Here is a 24,629-nt window from a genome sequence, read left to right as displayed (position 1 = left end):
TTTTTACTTCTAAGTTTTTTTGGTGTTCCGGGCTGAAAAAAGCATATTTTGCAAGCTCTTGTAAAGAAAGCAAAAAAGAAAACATAAAGGAAACTTAACTAACGGACAACCCAAAAATTTCATACTTTTCACAAAAAAACTTTGAGAATTTAATCATTACTTATTCGTAGGAATGATGTTGACTCTCATAATTGAAATTAAACAACTGATTGCAAGACAACTGATTGTAAGAATTATTTGTACGAAAACCGCAGTGTAGCAAAAATAATTTCAAAAATTGAGTATAGCAAAAACAAAGTTCAAGGAAATGACTTTGGTAAAAAAAAACACAATACTAATGCTGGAAACCTATTATTGACATTATTATAACATATGAAAAAAAGTGAACAACCAATATACTTAATATGAAATTTAGAGGCAACATTTGCAGACATATTACACGTGTTATTTTGCATATCTGAGCAAAAAATTGAATAATAAGCATTTTGGCCATCGAATGTTTTTCAAAAATGACCAAGCTGTGGTTCGTTGCTATAATTCAATTTAAGTTTCAAAGTTTATTTACAAACGCAGAAGCAAAAAGAAACAACAAAGAGATTTGGTACAAAAAAATTTGAAGATCTCAAACGCAAATCAGCTAACCAATTTATCAAAACGTGAAAAGTAAATCTCATATGACCAAGTGTTCCAATGGCAATGAAAAAAAAATCAGCTACTACGAAATTTAGTCGCCAACTAAAAGTTCTAATTAAGGTTTGCTAATCTTAGTTGGGTTTAAAAAAAGAACAAATTTGTCAGTCTGGTTGAGCTATTTTGATCAAATGTCATTGTTTATTTTAGTATTTTAAACTTTATTTGTCTTTCAAATTCTGAATTTCAGTGTTTATGAAGAAATTTGGAAATTTGATAGAAAATATATTACAAGCAGTTTGGATCTTTTCCGTTTGTGCCCCCCTCCCCCAGCATAGGGGGTGCATATTATTTGCAACACCCAGGAGCGCGTGCCTTATTTTTACAATGATTTACTATGTAATGGCGTGCTCTGTAACTGGGACGCATAACGTCCGGGGGGTGCACAAACGGAAAAGATCCAACAATTCTTAGATAGAAGAAAGAAATAAAACTTTTCTTATAGCTGATATGGTCTGTAATTTTTTCAAGGCCAATTTCTAGACTAAAAATTTCTAGATGGATAGATAGGATAGGCAATAAAAAATTTGTTGAAATAAAATTTTGCGGTAGTTCGAGAGATTCTTCCTGAGGCTACATCACAAACAGTTTTCTGTTATCAGCATATCAAAGGGTGTTTTCTTTTCGGTCGGTTAATATGTGTTTGAATCCAGGTAGTGGGATGATTCTCATTTTAACTTGAATTCTAAGCTATGATTTATTAATTTCATTTAAAATAAGTTGGGAATCAATCAATTTTTTGGATCAATCAAAAAACAATTTCTGAATAATTGTTTTCGTTTGAAGGATCAAATTTTATCAATGAAACATTAACATCTATAGCACAATGTTTAATTAAATTTACTCAACAATGTAAAAAATATTTGAAATCAAAAAGAAACAAAAAAGTGCCGGCAAAATGTTTTATTTAGAATGAACTATTTTACTGCTTCGCAGTCAGAAAAAAAGACGAACTCTCTGACAACGTTTACATTTGATGAGATTGAGAATAAAAAACACATACCCTAAATAGCCCATCCTATAACCTTCAACCATAAAAAGTCAAACATGGCTTGTGATTTCCCTGTAATCATGAAATGATCATGCAAAATTTTCCAGCAAAGATGGTTTAATAAAAAGATGGTTTAAAACATCGGAGGTTTGGATTTTTTCCAAAATTTTTCCTCAGCTTAGGTACTTTGTATTCACGTTGGCTCAGCAAAAAGTGTTCTCCTATTGATATAATTAATTCTAATTTTATTAAAGGTTTTCCCTTATTTTACATGTTTCAGCTGTGATTGCCATGTTCTAAACTGGAGTTCTAAAATCTTTTGTGAACTTGACCTTGTGTTTGCTCATAAACAATACTTGACGGCTAAATATCAAATCAATTACACCCAGACCTTTTTATGTCGCAAATCTTCAAAACGCCGTACTCTATAGATAGTTTATGATCTTCAGAAAAATATCTGATCTTTTTGAGTTAAAACTTGTGTTTTTCAGGAAACATTCAAACATTATAATTCTCAAGTTAAGTCCGTCCAGATGAAATAAATTTTTGGGGAAAATGTGCAAAATATCGATTGAAATTGTTTAAAATAGAGAAGAGACAACTTCAAAAACGAGAGATATTGATTAAATATGCTTTGAAAGTAATCCTTAGAGCTTAAGACATAGCCGGCAAAACACTTCTTTCAAATCCATTCAATTTATTTATAAAGTGTATTATTCTCATAAATAAAGAGTTATTCAATAGTTGGTATTTTGTCTCTCTGTCTTCAAAGAATGTTGTTTGTTCATTTTGTGGGATTATATGAAAATGCGGATTGTATCTACAGAGAAGGCGTTTAATGAATACAAGGTGAATTGATCTTTTAGTTTAAGTTTAAGAAATTTATTTGGTTATTTAAGCTGGTCAAATTGATCGTAAAGTGAAGGACATTTTCCTGTTTGAAAACATAAATGGCTAAACAAATTGTTTGTCTGGACAAAAATTAAGGTAATATTAAGTTCTTGAGATCGAAGTTTTTACTGACTTTTATTGCTCTCACAGAAATCTTATATTGGAAAATTTTGAGATTTTTGTATCTAGCGTGAATCTCGCTAAAAAGACTAGATTTTTCAGGAAAGACTATTTATCTTTGGGAAAGGCAATGTAAAAGTTATGGCAACAGTAAAGGTAACTTGAAAACATTCTGTTATAAGACTCAAGCAAATCCGATGCATTTATGTTTGGAGTTAAACTAAAGCTGTAAATTTAAAAAAATCTTGGTTGAAGATTTCAGCACTTTGAAAGACCATGAATTATGCGCCATTACAAGTTTTTTCCCTGCCGAACTTCAAGAACCAAACAAAGACAATTTTTCCTCGTTTTGGAAAAAAAAGACGAAAACGGCAAGAATGACTAACTTTTGGATGGCATTTTGAGCATGTGAATACTCAGCAACCCTCTTCTTCCATTGGATGCTATAATACCAGATCCAGATCCGAACCCACCCTGCATAGTCATCCCCCTGCCTCTGGTCGAATCCAGTGCCCTCTGGTCCATAGAGCGAGTGTCCATGGGCACTGTGAGCTTGTATGCTCCACTGATCTCGAATGTGTTCATGGGTAAACTGAATGCCACTCTTCTGTAGTTGGAAGATGAGATTGGTTCCAGAATTTTGCCGACCGTGTTCGCCGGTTTAAAGTAACCTAAAACAAAACAGACAATTTAATATGTTAATGCTTGTCTTGTACTCATAATAGCCTAATAGGAAGAGGGACTAACAACTAAAAATTATAATGATAAATTGAGAAAAATATGAATTATGAACGCTCGCAATCTCCAAATATTTTCCTTTTTTTTCATGAAAGATAAACAGAACTTCCACAAGTTTTTAAAATGGCTTTTTCACAACTTAAAATTAAGAATTAACATAAAAATACATTGAAAAGTACCAGAGCAAGTTAGTAAGCTTTCGTTTCTTTCTGTGGATAATTGTTTGAAAAGTACGGCTACAGTATCAAATAAATTTATAAGGTACACTTCAAATCCTGTGGGTTGAAAACAGAAAGAACAGAAAGATAAATTGGAAGAAACTCTGAATCCAAATAAGGACACTACGCTGTAGTCAACATTAATAACTAGTTCAATCAAACGCAGGACTGTCACGTTTAAACTACAGTTTAAATGACAGTTACGCACTTTTATGTTTGTAAATTATTTTCAGCGCAAGAAAACAACTGCCTTATTTTATAACTCAAAACGAAAAACTGAGCCTCATCCAGTTAAATTTTAGCATCATATGTTTTTCCTAATATTGACCAAAATCAATCTCAGAACGGAACGTCACGGTTAAACGTTTTCCAAACAATTGTAAAAAAGAAACGCTCACGCAAAACAACCTTACAGTGGTCTTCTAAATCAAAAGTAGCAACCCAAGTAATAACAAATGAAAACAACCGCTGAGCAGAAAAATCTTTCAAGAATTTTGGATGATACATTTGCCAGACAAATATTAAGTCATTCGAAACTAAGAAAGAATCTCCATAAAACTTTTTGAAACTAATTTCTGCTAACGACGAAAAAACAGCAATTTGATCATATAGACATTTACAGACGAGCAGTTTTGCTCTAAAAATTAAATAAATTGTGAATTTAGACTAGGTTACAGATTTTCAAGTTATTCTAAACTTTTTTGCATCAAAAACTGCATTAATTAGAAGCTACTGGCACAAAATGCTGTGTATATATGATTTTTTTTATTTTGAAAAATACGAAACAACGATGTTGAAAACTTGTTTTTAAAAGTATAGTAATTAGAACTAATTTTGGTATCTAATAAACAGAAACAATTGAATTGCAAAAATTTAAATCTGGAATTTCGTCGTTCTGAAAACAATTACTGTTATAATGGCAACCGAATTAAAAAGACTTTGATCTAATATTTTATGGTAATAAAGGACTGCTTGTCTTTGTTTGAAGAGTACGTAAACAAGCGTTTATATGTACGTCTGTTTGCGTTCTAATAACAATTTTCAGAAACAAACCAACCAGCGCGGGACTAATTGCTCTCAAACAGTAAATTGTGCATTTGAATGCAGAGGGCGGAAAAAAGCGTAGATTACTTTTTTGGGTGCAAAAAACTCTTTTTTGGGTGCAAAAAACTCCGACACTGGAGGGTTTCGAACTTGCGGCCTCACTGAGGGCATTATATAAACTTACCCGCAAAACTCGTCCATTTTTACTGTTAACTCGCTTAGATTCGCTTCTATTTTAGTATCAGAATAGATTATGCAATGAAATCAAGTCAAATCGCGCTAAAACCAGCAAGTCAATATCAAAAACTGCCCGTATCTACCACAAAGTGTAAATCAGCTCTGAATCAGCAGCAAAATCATTATGTTTTTTTCGTTCACCTCTAATTCTCCCTCTAAAGTAGACAACAACTATGAGGCTATTTAATCTCCTGATAAGGTAACTTTGAAGTCCAATATGTGAACCAGTAAACAAAAAAGTAAAAACAAATTATCATTCACTATAATCAATGAAAGAATTAGTTTAAAGGAACAACAGACGACTCCGACGGCAACTCAGACATAGTCTCCAACTTCGACTCCGTCTCCGATCTTGACTTGATGTTGATGTTATGCATACGTTCATGATGTCCTTTTAGATTTGATTGATAAATGGTCTTAAATTCGCACAGGTGACACTTCACGGGTTCAATGCTATGTTGGTGGATTCTCGCTACATGTCTGGCAGTTATATAATGCGCACGTGACTCGTAGTCACAGTGCGCGCACTCGTACTGTTTATCTTTTCTTTCACTGACAACAACATTCTCACTTCTCGGCGCAGGTCTTTTACGATATTTCTGTATAAGCGCGCTCCTTTCATTATCGATGCCTATCTTCTTCAATGTTAAAATTCCGTGGCACGTTTTAGACTGCACATCAGCAATTATGAACATCAGTTCCTTCTCTTCGGACTCAATCACTGACCTATCTACTTCAAAGATTACCTCCATTATTCCAATAAACAAAATTCAATCAAGAGTTAACAGTGGAAAACAAGTTTCAATCAGATCTGAAATGCACAACATAGTAAGACCATTGAGTCTACAATTCAAAAACTGGAAAAAGAAACCTAAATAGACTGATTAACACTGGGATTGACACCCCACGGGCGAAAGCCCGAAGCTTGTGCTACTTATATATACATTGGTGCATTCAGGTGGAAACGGTGGAGGTCGGCAGAGGTGGTTGGCGATCGGTGGCGGAGGTCGGTAGCTGATGTCGTCGGAGGTGGGTGGCGGTCGGTAGCGGAATAGGTCGGTGGCTGAGGTCTGTGGAGGGGGGATGGGGGTCGGTGGATGACGATGTGCGAGTTAGTTGTGGTGTAATTAGAAGAAGTAGCTAGAAGCTAATGAGGGTCGCCATTTTAAAATACTCATGCATGAGATCGAGCAATTCGAAATTTTCAAAAACTGCTATGTACATTCTGTCAGTTCTTTGTATGTACAGTCTGATGTGAAACATTCTGTGCAGCGTTGACCTATACTGTAAATGAGGCTGCGAAGAATAAGGACAGACTGGGACCTTTCCTAATCGACTCTGGGCAGACTGGCAAAAGTATTTCTACTGCTATTTGTCTGGTACAGTAATGGTTACAATTGATTGTCAATGGTACAGCGCTGAAACCCACTGCGACTAAGGTACGGGTGACTGGCGAGCTCCAATGTTTTAGAACAAAAACTCAAAGCCAGTCAAGCGTAACTTTTGCATAGAAAAGAAATTTTTGTTTACAATAATTGCCCCTAACATCGTTCGAGAGCATAAATTGAAAAATTCCAGGGACAAAGGAAACTTCAAAGTTTATAAGCAACCTAATTGGAGAAAATAGATAAAAGGCGACACATTTTGCTATTCAATTGACAGTAAACTGAAATTTGGCTATTTAATGTTTACAAAGAATTGTGCTTAATTCCTGAGAGAATACGTTTCACCATTATTTGTACTGATAACAAAATTCATTCTAAATATTAACTTCTACAGTGAGATAAGTGTATGGGGTGAACCAAATTGTGCTACGCATTAAATTTTATCCACAGTGCTAGGACTTGCAGGAATCTGTAAAATCTTGGTCTAGAACTGGTTATTCAAAAATAACACACAAAAAATTAAAGACAGATATGTTTTGAGAAAATTTTGTGTATAGGTGACACAAACTAAAATTGGTCATTAATTGTTAGGAAAAAGGTTGGATCAGCCGACATGACTGGGATTGCTCTCGAATGATTGCTCAAAAACTTAATAGGTTACAATTTACCCCATTGAAGAACCTTTAATTAAATCAACTTTAAGTATGGTTCTCAATGGTACTACAGCTTAGTCTCTGGTTTCTTCTGCATTCTGTGAACTAGCGGAAGTGGTAGCGTTCACTTGCATTTTTGAGCATGACCGATATATATCTAAAAGAAGACTTCTTGCGGCTTTTAAACAGGAGTGAAAGCTATGCTCAAGATGTTATTGTTTATGACACCTGACACAGCGTCATTTCTTGGCAAATAATTTGTTCAAAACATGCCAATATCTTATATGTCGCTCATCTACAGCGTTCACTTTCTATTGAAGACATTGTTTTTGTTATTAAGACCTGGCCAGTCCAAGTTTGAGTAGTAGTGCTGGTTTTTAGTCATGTGTGAATGTTGCAAAAAAATTTGTCATGCGGTGACAAGTTTTGTCATGTCATCAAGCCTACGTTACTATTCTTTTTCAAATTGATGTCAAAAATCGATCGAAAAATTGTTAGTCCTTAAAATCTTGAGCGCTAGATTGCATATCTCAAATGATAAACACGGTTTTTTTTTAGATTTCAATATTTGCATGAAATACTTGATAGTATCATTTTACCTAGGTTTTGACAAGGTTGCTAGAAATCTTACTTTTATGGTAGCGGCATTCCATAACGGCTTTTATAAAACCTAACTGAAAATGAATTCATGAATTTACGTAGACTGAGCAATTTTGACAGGTTATTTGTGCGCATTTTAATGGTTCCGAAAATCTATCAAAATTCAAATATTCAATTTTCTGAGGTTTTTGTTCATTTCAAGGCATGTCAAATCACGGCAATAAAACGTTCAAAAAACAAAGCGATCATGTCAGAAATGTAAACAAAAGCAATCAAATTTTGTTTCCCTTTTGAAAGGTAAAGATAACAATAGGCGTATTGTTAATCTGATTACGGCTTAATAAGAACGTTAAAGGTCTAGTTTCGTCAATTCGGCTTGATTGAAATTGGTCTGAACAAAATCTGATTATGTTTATTAGAATGCCTGTCAAAATAACAACGACTGATTTTGAGTTGTAATCTTGACACGGTTGAAACGTTTGTTCGGGCATACGATATAGATTTAATCTTTTGACCGTTACAATTGAATTTGCTTCAATATGAAAAGAAAAAGAAAATAAATTTTTCGGTGTACATTTTTAAGGCCAGATTGAAATGAAATTCTTTCAAAGTTCTAAAATAGTTCTGCACTATTGATCTTTTATTAGAATGAATTAAAATTGGTAAATTCTTTGAACAACTGCTTATAAAATCGGCGAGATGTTTTTCACAAGCATATTAATTATTATTGGTTGAAAATCTATTTCTTAAACCGAGCGTGGGTAATTTTCTCGAAATTTTTTGTTTTGCAGTAAAAAAATTACCACAAATCCTGGTTATGAAAAAATCACCTTGCCAGCTCATGCGTTGAAAAATCCTCAACTTCATGTAAAATTATTCATTAAAAAAGTAGAATTTCAAATGTTTCACGCGCTGTCATTTCACAGCCTGAAGTTTTGAGTGATAGGGATATTGATAGCAAAAAGTTATCAACCCAAAAATCCTTTTTAACTAATGCTAACTTATAGTTGCTAATCCCTTGAGGGCATATAACATCATACACGCCACTTTTAAACCCTATAAGCTTTAAAGACGGACAGTATATGTTAAGTAAAATAGGTGATAAAATGTCGACTGATGACTCATATTTGCGGTGAAATTTAGATTGTAAAAGTTAATTTCAAAATGAGATTAAATTAAAAGCCTAAGAACAGAAATAGATCCTAAGTTAGAGTATTGAATTTTTATTCAATTTTACCCAGATGCGAGTCCACAACAAAAGAAGCCTTACTCTCAATTGAAAGAAAGATCACATTTGAGTTAAAAAGTGAATTTCTTTTAAATTAAGAAGGGTTAATTCAATAAGATAAGGTCACACGCATATTATCATCGGGATTTTGTTCACACCTAAATTGAGTGTGAAAATTGACGCCATGTGAAATGTAGACTAAAAGATATCGTATAGCCTTACATTAATCAGTATTGACAACTACTTTACATAATACAATGCAATCGGATACCTTGACAGAAGAAAACATTAATAGCTTCCACCAGTACAGAAATTTGGAGTAAAATTACTTAATTTTAATTCTAATTTTTTTTGTCATAATATATTGAAGGCCGACGCTTATTTTGTTTCAAAACACTATTTGGTTTATTTAATAAATTATTCAAGATGTACCCTAGACACTTGCAATGAACATCGCCTTAAGCTTAAAATCTTCATTGAAAAATTAATTCTAATTTTGTTCTTACTAACACAAATTGATGTATTTGCAAATTTTTAAACAATCGAAAAAATAGTGACTTTGACCATTAACGTTTGTCAAAAGGAAGCGCAAAAGTCCAAAAATGAAGTACAAAAGTAACGAGGACAAAACAACTTTTCCTCAACATAAAGGCTAGCTAATTTTATTTTTAGCACCATATCACCACTGAACCAATGCGAATAAAAAAATTAGAGATTTTTTGAGGACTTAAATTCAGACAGAATATCTTAAAGACTTAAAACATTAATTTCTGCTTACGAAAAGAAGCGCAGCAATTTGATCATATAAAAGTATGGAGTCGAGCATTTTTGAGGTAAGATTATGAGTATATATATTATTTTAAATTTTGAATAAAAAAATACATATATCTTAAATTTGTTTGGCTTAAATATTGCATGAATGCTCGGTATTGATGATTGCTTGATTTAAAAAGGTGCACAACAACGATTCTGAAAAATTGCTTTACAGAATGAACAAGGAAGCTCTTTAATGTGCGATTGCACATAACGTTCCGACCCGAGCTCATCTACATTTTTGACTTAATTGTCAACCAAATGAAGCGATAATCAAAAATATGTTTGAGTTGAAAAAATCTCTAAACAACCCAACTAATAATTGAATTACATATTTCCATGCCTCATTAAAGCGCCCACGAGATCTGTCATTAAAAAGACTAAGAGAAAAAAACAAACAACAAAATCAGTAAAAACAAAAATTTTACGGCAAAAACTCATTATATAAATTTAAAAGCACATTGTAACAACGTCGAAATGCAATCAGATAAAACCTTAGCTACACAAATTTACTCTTTCTTAACTACACAGCAAATGAGATTTTCTTTTTATGGGACTAGGTAACAAAGAGAAATATTGAGGCAAAATTCGAAAATCGATCAAACTTTTTAAAAAGGTTTTATAACTTCATACAACTCAAAAACCCTCAGCTCTTAAAGAAACAGTTCTAGAGAAAGTTTTAAAACTGTCATTACAAAATGAAGAAGACTTTAAAGTAAGAAATTCTTTAGACTAAGCAATAGAAACGAACTAAAGTTGTAGAAAAACTAAAAAAAAAAAACAATTTGCAAAACCACAAATTATTGAAGCCATTAAAAATCATCAGCTTTACCTAAATTTTGTTTCTCATATTTCAATTATCATCTATATTAATTCAGCTAAAATTTTATTGAACTTTTAATTAAGTTCACTTGGTACTTATTTAAAAATCATTGGATCGGTTATTACGCGAATATGCTTTAAAAAAACAGAAAAGACACACGAATATTGACCACCCACAAAACTTTTATAAAACGCATATCGTCCACCAAATGAAAGATCGGTTTCGAAGCAATATCAAGAGACATGTCTATTATTGAATTATATGGAGTTGAATGGGACCTCAGTGATGAGAATAAATTACAAGTTGATGAGAATAAACTACAAGAATAAATTACGAGAATAAATTACAAATTTTTGAAAACGAATATTATCATAAACTTTAACGCTGTTCAATACAAAACTGACTGCAATGAGTAACATCAATCATTTACTCCTCAATTAAATGCTTATGAGACCTATCGGCGTTTTACGACTACAAAAAGAACAAAAAACAGTCAAAAACAGCAAAGTAAAAAAAGAGAGAAAAGTGTCGAAGCCATTAAAAAAGTGAAGTTTTCAGTAAAAATTATTTTTAAGAGCAATTAGATCCTTTTTCTGTATAAAAAATGACTTCAAAAGTACAACAAATATGAACAAGTATATCCAAACCTTGAAATTTTCACGAAAAACACGTAATATCAACGCCATTAAATTCTATCGCTTTCAAAAGAAATCAATGAATACGCTAACTTATGCCTCGATGGAAGGACTATGACGTTTGTAATTCACAAGTTATCAACACGACATCACAATAAGTCTTATAGTTAAGAAAGAAACAACAAAAACAGCGAAAAACAAAAAAAATAGAAAAGTGAGGGAAGAAATTGTCAAAGCCATTTAAACAATAAGTTTTTCTCTGAAAACTTTCTTTAATATCCATTGTATGTTTTTCCTACGCAAGTGAGAACTGTCAGTATCTGGAAAAAGTTATAAGATTTCAAAAGGAACCAAACTAACGAGAAAAATTATCCAAAAATTAAAAAAAGGTATAAAAACTTCGTGGCATCGAAGTCACAAAACCAATAGTTAGAAGACAAAATTGCAGTCCAGATAAATTTTGGCTGCAGTAGAAAGGAAAGAGTTCCTGTTTTTACTGAAAATGACATACAGTTCAAAAAAAATTGGCTTAAGATCAGTTAATTTTAAAAAAAGATCGAAAAATTATTTTTAATGACTTAACAGCCATTAGCTGTCCACTCAAAGCACTCGATAGGTTCAATTAACGCTCATTAAGGAGCTTATTACACTTTTAGTCAACAAATCTAAGCTAAAGGGCTTCAAAAATTTAAATTCTCAAAAATAAAACCAAAATTTCATTAAAAATTACAAAAAGTCAGTAGTAGCCAAAAGAAAACAAGTGCGATCCCGCGAAAACGAATTTTTTGTTCATTGGGCTTCATTTGGCTGTATGTGACGTTCGTCATTAACGGAATTTTGATATGGAAATTGACTAGTCTATAGGTGAATTTAAAAAACAAAAAAATGCGACATTTTTATCTTAAAAACAGCTCTCATAGAGAATTCGAGTTTTATTTCTTATAGTAAACTTACCCATGAGACCAAAACTAGCGTTTTTGTTACCTTTCGTCTGTTAGGAATGAAAAATTGTTTCATTTAATAGCGTGAAATGTAATCTTGAGTTGATAGTTTTATAGAAGAAACCCTATTTTGAACGAAAATTAAGCTAAAAGTGAACAAAATCATGCCAAATGTCCTGTGCTCACACAAAATTTTAAACCTCGATAACTCCTCGGAAGAAACGGAATTCAAAAAAAAATTATTTTAATTCCCGACTCTAAGCTGGACGAGCTTTTTAATGATTCCATCAAATTTCTCTACGATAAATATATCGATCGGCCAAAATTGTCTGAACAAAAAAACCCGTTTGAGCATATAGTTCCTCCTCCCACAAGTGGGGTCGGAACAAAAAAAGCATTAGAGATACCTTATTTTGGTAGTTAATATTTGGGAGAGGGGATAGAATAAATGAAAGAGGAGAAAAACTGGCATGTTAACAGTACATCAATTGTTTATTAAAGCTATATCAGAGATGAATCTGGAAAATTTATACTACACAAAATTTCCCTATTTGCTGAAAACTCCAGAAGTTGAAATAATTCAAGTTTCCAGACTATAAATAATACACACATTTTTGCCGCCCAGTTTTGTTATAGGGCGTGCCTGGTTGACTTTTCCCATTATTTCTTTTCTCCCAGTCATTATTACTCTTGAACAACTTTTCCACACTTGGCCTTTCAAATTTTAACGCAACAATACTTTGTTCACATTCTGTCAAGACCACGTGAAGTCATTTCACAGCCTTCCTTCTTTTCTTGGTTTCTGTACTATGGAACTGAACATGTTAGTTTTGTGCGCATTCATTTGACCAGACAAGCATTGAGTAGGCCTTCACTTTTGACAGGGAACGGCCGCCAAAAATGCCAAACTAATTGGGAGGAAAAGCAGCTAACGCAGAGTAAAGCCGGCCTCCATATTAGATCGGCTTAACCAATAAAGATAAATTAAATATCCTTCAAACCGTATATATGTACGAATATGTACACCTAGGCTACGCCTAACATCTGACAATTCGATAATTATCATTGAGAAATTATTTTCAATATGCTGAATAAAGTTAGAAAATTTGACTTTTTGTCAATTTTTTGGCCAAGTTACGTCTAAGTTCTGACTATTTCTGGTATTATTGACAAATAAGAACACATTTGACAAGGCGGCTCGTTAATGTGCGTTTGTACATGATGTTCCGACCCGAGCTCATCTACATTTTTGACTTAATTGTCAACCAAATGAAGAGATAACGAAAATAGATGTTTGAATTTAGAAAAAAATGCTACAAAACCTAACTACAAATTGAGTTACATAATGCCATTTCCCATTACAGCGCTCACGAGATCTACCAATAAAAAGACTACGAGAGAATACAGCAAACAATAAAATATGCAAAAACAAAATTTTCACGGCAGAAACCAAATATATAATTTTAAAAGCACCTAGTAACAACGTCAAAATGCAATCAGATAAAACCTTAACTCCACAAATTTAGTTTTTGATAACTATACAGCAGATGTATGTTTTTCATAATGAGATTAGGTAAAAAGTTGACAAAGAGAAAAAAAATGAGGTTAAAGTCAAAGATCAATCAACATTTCTTAAACCAAATAATTTCAAAAGTCCAAAAAAAAAATCTTTAACTTTTTAACAAAATATTTCTTGATAAACTTACTAAAAAGTCAATATGAAACTAATGGGACCTATCTTTGCTGAGACTAAACCATAGGAATAAACTAAATAAGCAGAAAATCTCAAAAAATGAACAATTTACACAAAGACGCAGAAAATCTCAAAAAATTACGAACAATAACATAAATTATTGAAGCCATTAAAATCATTAGCTATTATCTGAATTTTATTTATTTTTATTTCAGTTTACATTTAGACTCATTCAGCTAAAATTATACTGAAAGAGAAAATAAGTTCGTTCATTTGGGCCACATTTGATAATTATTGGGATCTGTTATTACCTGAATAAGCTAAAAGAAGAGAAAAAAAGAAACACAAATACACCACTCACAATATTTTTTTATGAAAACGCATAAGGTCCACCAAACAAAACATCAGTTACGACATAATATTAGTAGACAAGTTGTTTTTTGAAATTCAAGGAATTGGAGTGGACTTCTCAATGACGAGAATACGTTGACGAAAAGAACGAAAAAAACTGAAAAGTTTGAAGGCATTTAATACGCTAAATTATGCCTAGATGATGTGACGACTAGGATGTTTGTCATTCAAAATTTATCAATAAGACGTTACAACAAGTCATTGACTATAAAAACAACAACAAAAACAGGCAAAATCCAAAAGTTCGGTAGAAAATTGAGAGAAGAAAGTGTCGAAGCTATTTAAACCATAAGCTTTTTTCTCTGAAAATTTTTTCAACGATTAAACCCATTTTTTCAACTCATTAAACGTTTTCACTAAGCCAATGGGAGCTATCAATATTAGGACAATGTAATAAGATTTCAAAAGGAACCAAGATTACTAAAAAAAATCCAAAAATTATACAAATTATGAAAACTCGTGCACCGAAGTCAAAAAAACAATAGTTAGAAGACAAAACCGCTAACTAGATAAATTGTTGTTGATGTAGAAAAACATGCCACGATATGAATACAAGGATGTTTATCATGCCTAGGTAATCAATAAGACATCACAATATGTCATATGACTATGAAAAAAAACAACAAATACAGGCAAAAACCAAAATTTCTTTAGAAAAATGGGAGAAGAAAGTGTTGAAGCCCTTTAAACCATATTTTTCTCTCAGAAAGTTTTATCTATGATCCTGTGGACGTCTTCACTAAAGGAAGATGTAGCCATCAATATTAGGATGACGTGATAAGATTTCAAAATGAACCAATAAAACGAAATGTCCAAAAAATTTTTAAAAAATTTGAAATCTTTGAAATTTGAAAAATTTGATAAAGCCTCCAATGAGATTAACTTCTGTTGCAGTGGTATGAAGGAGTTCAATCCTGTTTTTACTGAGATGAACTTACAGTTCACCAAAATAAGTTTATGATTTTCTAATTTTAAAAAAAAATTCGAAAATTTATTTTCAAAGTCTTAACAGCCATCAGCTGTCCACTCACAGCACTAGATAGGTTCACTTAATGCTCATTAGCAAATCTATTGCACCTTTAGTCAACAAGTTTATGCCATAGGATTATAAAACTTTAGTAAAACCTCAAAAAATAAATCAAAATTTCATTTGAAATTACGAAATTTGAGATACGAATCCAAAAAAAAAACATGAGCGATCCCTTTGAAACAAATTTTTTGTTCATTGGGCTTCATTTGATCTTAAAAGAGGTTTGTCATAAACGGAACTTCGATATTAAAAGTGTCTAGTAGTCTCTAGGTGACTTGAAAAAACAAAAAAAATTGCAAAATTTTCTAAAAAAAAGAGCTCCCAAACCTAATTTGAATTTTTTTTTATATAGTAAACTTCCCTCTAAGACTTTATTATTAACTAGTCTTTATTATCTCCTTTCGTCTATTAAAAACCTAAAATTGATTTACTTTTTGGCGTGAAATCTAGTTTTGAATTAAATTTTTCGTAGAAAAAACGTTAATTCGAACGAAAATTACGGTAAAGGTGAACAAAAGTGAAACAAATATCCAGTGTTCACATGAAACTTTAAACCTCGATAACTCCTAGAAAAAAAAACGAAATTCAAAAAAATCTTTTTAATTTCGAATTCTACGCTGGACGAGCTTTTTAATGATACCATGCACATTTCTCTACGATGAATATATCGGTCGGCCAAAATTCACGGAACAAAAAAAACCCATTTGAGTATATAGTTCCTCCCCCCACAAGTGGGGTCGGAACAATAAATATTTTTAATTTATGTCTCTTTGACAACCCTTTTGATATTAAGTATTCAAACTGACTGACGATACAAAGCTTTCGAAACTGCTAGATATGATTCAGTTTCAATAACTGATATTCTTTAAGTTACAATCAACGAAATACGATTAACAAATCATTTAAACTGATATTAACTATCATAGTTAGTGTTCCTAAATAAATATCGCCAAATATCTGTACTGATTAGGATTGGCACTGAAATGTCTAAACTATCACATATATTTGAAAAAGTTCAGCATGATTTTTTGAGGAAAAGTTTGCGTTAAAAACGTGATGCATCAAAAAAAACCTGAGCAGGCTCAAAAAATTTTCCCTGCATATTGAAAATGTGAGCAAAAGTAATTAAGTGTAAGACAGACAGTAACTAATGTTAGTTATAAAGGTTATAAATAATGGCAAATAAGCGTGACGCAGTTCGTTAATCAAAACATATCACCAGAATTATTATCAGTTTGAAGGCTTATTTGACGGATTTGCAATCAGTGGAGCAAAACAACACCAAATGAGCTAATATTCCTGCTTCCCACCTAAGAAAATCAAATTCACGAATAGATATTAAAGTATTCAAAAGATATTAAAAGAATTCAGCATTAAAAGTCAATATGAGTGCTTGAAAATACACAATCCAACATAAAAAGTTGGATTTTGCACTCTCTGAAAAGGCCGACTGATGTACCTCTAGCCAAAATGGAGTCTTAAAAGTTGTGACCGATCCTATCACGTTGAAATCAAATGAAATCCGCCAACTTTCGTCAAAAATACAAAAAAGGGGGAAAACGAGACTAAAAAATAAAACGGGTTGAAATACATTACAAACATTTTAGCAAGAACGCCATCGACAGACAAAAGATAATAATTTTTTCCATTCATAGAACCCTGGACCCTAGTCTTATAGCCTATCAGTAATGAAACATTGTATTCCAATTGGCGAAAACAAAGTAAGTCGATAGGCAAGCAAGCCGACAGAAAAGCAAGCCGAAAGTTATATAATAGTTATGTAATCTATCAGAAATAATACATTGTCAGCCGTTACAATCAATACTGCGCGTAGTATTATAGTGCATAATGTATTCCAATGCACCAAAGAAACAAAAATACGTCGATTTTTAGACATCTAGTGGGTACGGGCTTTAGCGGACCGCTGTCCATGGCCATGCCTCTCATGAGCTGTGGGATGTAATCCGGAAACCGCGGGCGCGACGCGCGCGAAGCGCGCCCACCGGCCCGCCAGGGGCAACTTAAAATACGGGTATCCCAAAATTTTTCGGCTTACTTGACCTCATTTTCAAACTTCAGCTTGCCTGTCTATCGGCTTGCTTGACCGCCACCCACTCACTCACTAACTCCCTCACTAACTTGCTAACTCACTAACTTTCTCGCTCGCTTGCACACTCACTCACGGGCGTAACAAAATTCTAATCAGAATTAGCTTTAATTAAATTAAAATTATCCTTTCTTGAAATTGTGTACCTATCGACGGGAATCTTGTGCAAAAAAAAAGATTTGTTTATTTTCTAATATGATTTCATTAGACAAAAAAAAAACGTTTTTAAAAAATTTCAAGAAAACTGCACCATATAGTCTCTTAATCTGGCAAACTGATAAATTGAGTTATAATTCACGAACCCGCATAAACAATATCCAAAACACGTCAATATGGGTTTTTTTTCGATATCGATCGGTATAAACTTCAATTTTAGCAGACTTCAATCTAAATTGGTAAGTATGCACATACTAGTCGAATAAAATTAATACGCCCGACTTTCTTTCTCATCTCGCTGTTTATTTTGCTCTCAAAATTTGATATTACAAAAACAATTTATCGCAATGATGAATCATGGAGTACCAAAGAACCTTTATGTCAAAGTATAAATATTAAACCGACGTTATTTTACTGAAGAATCAATAATTTGAAAATATACAGAAATGGTTCTCATTACTTTGAATTAAAAACAATTAAAACATGATGACTCATGCTTAGATATTTAATATCAGACCTCTTGAAAAGTTAGAATTGATTTCATACTTTTGAGCTAGAGAACAGACATTCAAGGATGAACCAATTACATAGTTAGTCAAAGGGAACTACTGAATATTAAATTCTTTTTCAACTTCTTTCACTCATTAAATGTTCATGCAAAAGTTCAGCTGAAGAAACTAATATTTCACGCAGCTGATGTAACTGATAATTTAGAGCTCTGTTGAGCAAACAGTGCAAAACAATTCTCCATAAGAAGCTCTCAGTTTTCCTAAATGTAGGAATTGAGGTCTATGCTGATTAAAATATAATACCAAATCAAAAAATGACATCCGATTTTACACACTGAAACTTAATTGACATACAAGATCACAAAGCAGAAATCGTTGCGGAATCAATTTCTTCATCTTTTGGTTTCTTAAGATTGGATAGTTTCTACTAATGAAGCGATATGACTGTCGAAAACCTATGAAACGTCAGAAAGTTTACAAAAAATTTTTTAAGTGTGCTTTATTGAATTTTTGCTGCCCAAAAATTATATCTTTACAATCGAAGAAATTATGTAGACCTGAATTAGTTTGTAACAGGTAAATTAAAACTTTACAATTACCTCTAAATGATCATTTCGTTGTTAGTGTCAAATTAGAGAAACACATTTCCCACTTACACTTATCCCTTTTTTTCCTGAAAACTATTTTGTCTTTAACTGGCAAAAGTGAAGAATTCGTCCAATCGATACGTCAATTCACAATAATTTCGACTCAACCTTTCTATCCATCTATCTAGCTATCTTGTGTAGGATAGTGGTGGTGGTAGTGGTAGTGGTGATTTTTAAAATATGAGGATTAATTTTTGATAGGCCTTCTTCTTTCAACAATTACAAGCCCTCTTGCGTCTTTTCAGTCTGCTGGCAGAATTCATTAAACAACCTATACTCCCTATCTCTACCTGATCCATCAATACAAAAAAGAGATACTAACTAACCGAAACTCCTACTATATCTACAAAGCCAAAAACCATCTTTTTCTGTGTAACATTTAGACTCAGCAAGTGGAAACTCAAAAACTTACAGATTTTTAATGAGTCAGCTTAAAATTTTTGGTGAGTTTGAAAAGTTTTTAAAGGATTTTTAATATTTTAAAAGACATTGATCGAGAAAAAACTCTTAACATAGGAGCGAAGTGGTAAAATTTCTACAGTTTGATCAAGAAAAATATTTATAATAATTCTTAATTGTTTAATTTAAAAAATGAGGGTTGTATTTATTTTGAATTCGGCCAATTGGAGTTGTAAAATGCAATCACGATGCGCAGGTAGACAGGTGTATGTGCCGCCAGAGGCCACAAACAACAAACAAGTAAACAAGAGTAAACAGAAACAAACAACACATACCATATCTACAAAGATTATTTCGTTGGAGATGCCACCAGGAAGGACCAATAGAGGGAAAAATTGCTGAAAAGGGAAAAATGATAGAAGAACTCAAAAAAGAATACCGATAAGCAATGATTGAAAGAAAGAAAAAGTATTTCTGCTCTGAAGTAATCAGTCTTACTTCTTTCCCAGTTCTCAATTGATGAAGTTTCACTATTAGTGATGTGTAAATCAATTATCGTTGTAATTTGGTTGCATTTATAATAGTATAATAGCTATTGACCCAAATTATTCTAAAACTCTTTTCTTTTACTATATTTGACTAAACTTTCAAACTTTGGAAAATTTTTCGAAACTGAAAAACACAAAATAATGAATACCTAATACAAAAATGCTCAACCGGACTTGCATCTCAGAGAAATTCAGTGCTGAATCAGAATATAACAACAGTAAGACACGAATTCAATTCTGAAACATTGCATATCAAGTGTATTTCAAGTTTCTTTATGCGCAGTTATCCTCATTTTGGTTAAAATCAGATCAATGCTTTCACCAGGCTAGTTTTATCTTGTATAGTAGGAAAAATTACTCATTGCCGAAAATAAGTCTTTGCAGCATAATGTCATAATTTTACAAGCTATATCTGGTTATCACTATAGTAATAAACACGATCCTTATACTTAAACTAGTTTGCAGGTAATTACCCCAAAGCCAGATTAGCTCAATGGTTACAACTTGATACGCAAATTAAATGTTATAAGTACCCACGCGGAAGTTCAAATCACAGATAGAAAAATTTTGCAGGCGAAAAATAGACAAATTGGTAGGCGGAAGTAAAGCTGTACAAACTATTATTAATGCATTGAATTTAATCGAAAATCAAGGCTAGCCAGAAAAAAATGGGAAATTAACATAGTACTGGCCATACACAAAAAGAAAGTGACTTTGTTAAATCTGAGTATCCGCTAAAAAAACTACTACTTGAACATCACTTGTTATAGCAGGCAAGATTAAAAAACATTTTTCAATTATCTTGATAAACTATTAGCAGAAATATTATTGCTTCCGTGGGACAATTTTGTGCTTAATGGGAGCCAAATAAAAAGAATAAGAAGGTCCGCTAAAAAAGAATGCCTACTAATTTACTTTACACTCGCAACAAATATACATAAAAAATTTGGAAGGCTCAGTGTTGCCCTAAAAACTAAATGCTTGTAAAAGCTTGTTGTTGAAAAATTTCTTCAGCCGTAAGTAATTTTGTAACTCATACAGTGTACGTATAACTTCTCAATAAATGGTATCGTTTCGATTTCCAAACCTTTCTTATCTCAATTGCTGACTACAGTGATATTCAAAAGCAACAGCACACATAAAAATGCATGAACTATTAAGACGGGATGCTAAGATGTTAGGTTAAATGAGGGCTTTAACAAAAATATTACAAGATCATATTAAAGCTTCTCACTTTTATTATCCTTTATCTGGTAAAAGGAAACTTAAAAATCTTGTTACTTACAACACAACAATTTTTTATTTACTACCAACGACGTTTTTAGAGATCCGAGAAGTGAGACCTGCGATTAGAATCCTAATGATTGATGGTTCAGTCCCCTGCATCCTTGACGCAATCTTTGCAACACTGTGCTCTCAGTTGGTCATAGCTCCAATTCAGTTAAAATTTGGCCAATTTTGGATGGAGTACGGGAACCAAGTGAAAAATGCAGAAACAAAAATGGCCCTAGCTCAGAAACAACTATACGATGATCCACGAAGAACACAATCTGAAATGCGAATCGACCAATTGACGAGTTAGATCAAATTATACACTTCATTGAAAAAATCCTGGCCTGGAGAAAAAAAAACAGTCTAAAGTTTTACTTCAGCTTGGTTTCTGGTGTGTTAAGGCACCTCTAAGACTTTTCACGAAAAATCCAGGGATCAAAATGTGCGCAAATTTTTATAGGAAACCAGGACTTGTCCCAAAATTCAAAATACCTGAGTCTTTTAATCCTTTATTTTGGTTACCATTCACTGGTTAAGATTTTAGCTGCAGAAAAAAATCTTTTGTTTTTCAAGGTGATTTAACACTGTACAATATTCCAGTTCAACAGCTCGATCCGTTCAAATTGAGCTATTCTGTTCTGGTAGACCAAAACAACAATACGGAAAAAAGTTTCCCTAAAAAATTGCGAAGATCTAAGTTCATTTTTTATCTCAATTATTAATTTTGAAAAAAATAGATTTATCCACCCCATTTCACAGCCAGCAGTAACCCACTGGAACAACCTTGAGTTCTCATCAAGTGGGCAAAGAAAATTAATTCTAGCTGCCATGGCATCGGTGTCAAACAATTTATTTAACAAACAAATTAGACTATGGCCCATAAACATAACTTTGGATATATTCTCAGGAGCACACAAGTTCATTTGATTCCAAATGAAAATAATTGCGAGTCTTAAAATAGTAAAATCTCTCTGAAATTAAAATCATCTAGACATCAAAATTTTAATTGACATTTTCAAATAATTACAATATCCTTCTCCCTAAAAACATTATTAGCTCTCCCCATGATTTAAAATTTCATATTTTCTCATCAAATATGGGAAGAAAAATGATAATCTGGTTTATTTATGGAATTTGATCAGAAGCCACTAAATAGACTTATCTAGACAATAACCTTGAAAAGGCGATTAAGGCTTGCCGTTGTCTGTGTTTGGTCATGTGTGAACAAAACACACAGCAATAAACCCATTTTCATTCAATAGTGAATGCAAAGCAATTTGAAAGAGTAAATTATATTGTATTTTTGGTATTGCCTGGATAACCAGTTTGCCTAGCGATAAATTGGGTTTTGGAAATCAGATGATATCAGATGGTACCCAGGAACTGGTTGATCTTGATAAAAGTTAATGAACGCGCAGAGGTGCAACCCTGTAGGAGGTGCCAGACCCAACCAGTCTGGTTCAAATTTTGCAGAGAAAAATGGCATATTGGGTAAATTGATCTGACGACCTCGGACAAAAAGGGGTGTTCTTGTTAATCCAACTTCAGAAACTTAATTAGCGACAAACAAAATTAATGCTTTTTGGCCTCAAAAAATAGATAGTTCGAATTTTCGTGCGCATTAGTAATTTAAACCCATGCAATAGCAGCCAGATTGTTGTTTTTTTTTAATTTGAAAGTTTTTGTTACCCATTTGATGGCTCAGTTAACAATTATTTTTCAACAAAATTAAAATTAAAAAATCCCACAAATATTTTACCACAAATATTCACCACAAAAATTTGAACTTCAAAATTGTGATAAAAAATTTATGAACAGCAAGCTGAAAAGCATATATGCAGAATGCTATCTTGGTTGGTGAAAACCAGAAGTAAAAAAACATAATATTTGTTTTTTTTTCACGTCGAGAGTATCCGCAGTAAAAAATAAACAATTTCTGTTTATATAAATCAATCTTGAAAGTGAAAAAAATCAAGCGTTTTGAAAAAATCCAAAATGTCAAATAGTGAAACTAATTTTTTCTACAGTGAGCATATTAAATTCTATTGTTATGCATAGGGAATAAATAGAAAGAATGAATTCAAAAGGGGTATGATCCACCCAATGAACGGAACAGCGTGTCCCCACTCTGAGAAATTACGTAAGCGTATTATAATTTACCGCAAAAAACGCGTCAAGTTCACATTAAGTACCACGGCAGTCTCTGAGACATTAAATTGCACTGCGCAGGAATTTATCTTGATCCAAATGTATGTTGTTGCGTCCAAATAGTTGTCGTCTTTTCTTGCAAAAATTTGTATAGCTAGTTGGTTATAAGGCGTGCTGCGGATGTCCCTGCGCTTCCCATGCAGGAAAACACGAGCGTAATAAAACTATGTTTTCCAAATTCCGAAAATTTATTATTGATATTTCGGATTTTTAATTGCCTCGTGAACTTTGGATGTTTTCTTGGCTTCTATTGGACTATTAATATCTACTATTAAGTTCACTATATGAGTAGGAACACCTTTTCATTTTTTGCCTTCCTCGAAGACAGTGAAAAACAATTTTCGAAAAAGAGCGTAGCAGATATTACAGTTACCGCCATTTTTCTTCTATTTTGGTAGTATTTGATACCGCCATTTTTCTTCTATTTTGGTAGTATTTTTTGAACAAAAAATGTCACACTAGCTTTAAATTATTTTTATAACTTAAAATAAAGCATCTCCACATATAAAAATAAATTTGTCCACTGACACGACAAAAAACAAAACTGGTAAACTATTTATCTCGAAATTTTAAAAAAGGCGGGAAAAAATTGGGGGACTTTGACAGCTGCAACTATCTTTTTTATAACTCCCTAAACTCTGACAAAACCAAAAAAAATGGTTTTCGTTGTAGTGAAATTGGGCAAATTTGCAAAGAACTTTTATGACAAAAATGTCACCATGTCAACCATAAAGGCTTCGCGCCACCGAACTCTTTGAAGTTATTTTTGTGTTCTTCGGGCGTTAACAAATCTTTCATTATTAAGTTATGCAGCTAATTTTATCACAAGAGTTGATTAATCTGAAATAATTATTAGTTACAGAATCAGGCGTGAAAAAAAATCACCGTGAAAAAAAGAAAGTTGTCATTATGTTTGCTTAAACTAATGCTGGCAATCGCAATAAATTGTCGAGTTTCTGATAAACTTTTTCAATCGACTACTAATCAAATCATTGTCAACAAACTTAACACGCCCACGTTTAGATAATTGAGAATTTATAAACTAAACCGTCTCTTTAACCCCTCCAAACGCTAATTTATCCAAATGTTTGTAAAATGAAACTTTCCTAGGCTTGATCAAATCTAGGGTTAATGTAAGACGGAACTTACAGGTATATTTTGGAATTCTGGGTGTCAAAGTTAATCTGTAAGGAAAAATAATCTAAATCCTTAGCTCGGAAAGGTCATTAAATTTTGTGATTTCAACTTAGTGGAAACGTTAGGTGGGCATAACTTCAGAAAATTGACATTTACGAGTAACTCAGAAATGCTGATAAAAAATATTATAATTTTATAGCTTACTATGAGCTAAAGAAGATCGATAGATCAACGTGATATATTTCGACGATCCATGATCTGGATTTATCACGATTTTTAAGTATTTCGAAACGAAATGTTTAGTAACATAAGAACTGAAGCGTTCCGTTTAAGAGATAAATAGTTATTATTGTCAATGCTACGATATTTGTAAGCAACGTAAACCAAAACTTTGATAAGAAACCTTGGATCTTTTCTGTTTTTGACTGGGTGCGCATAACGTACTTGGCGGGGGGGGGGGGGGGGGGGGTCGAGTATAACGTATTACTACATGGCAAGATAACAT

General features: G+C 32.6%; 1 protein-coding gene across 1 annotated transcript in view; it reads right to left on the bottom strand.

Annotated features, from left to right (window-relative positions):
- Positions 1 to 24,629, bottom strand: part of LOC142338101 (uncharacterized) — a 143,786-nt gene that overhangs the window by 95,927 nt on the left and 23,230 nt on the right. The window contains exon 3 of the mRNA XM_075387732.1: positions 3,079 to 3,363. Coding sequence (XP_075243847.1) covers positions 3,079 to 3,363 — 285 coding nt within the window. The remainder of the gene's footprint in view (positions 1 to 3,078; positions 3,364 to 24,629) is intronic.

The sequence above is a fragment of the Convolutriloba macropyga genome, chromosome 4 (genome assembly GCF_964194025.1).
Source record: "Convolutriloba macropyga chromosome 4, txConMacr16.3, whole genome shotgun sequence".
In the NCBI taxonomy this organism is placed as follows: Eukaryota; Metazoa; Xenacoelomorpha; order Acoela; family Convolutidae; genus Convolutriloba; species Convolutriloba macropyga.
The sequence above is the reverse complement of the archived record's forward strand: the minus strand, read 5'-3'. Positions and strand labels throughout refer to the sequence as shown.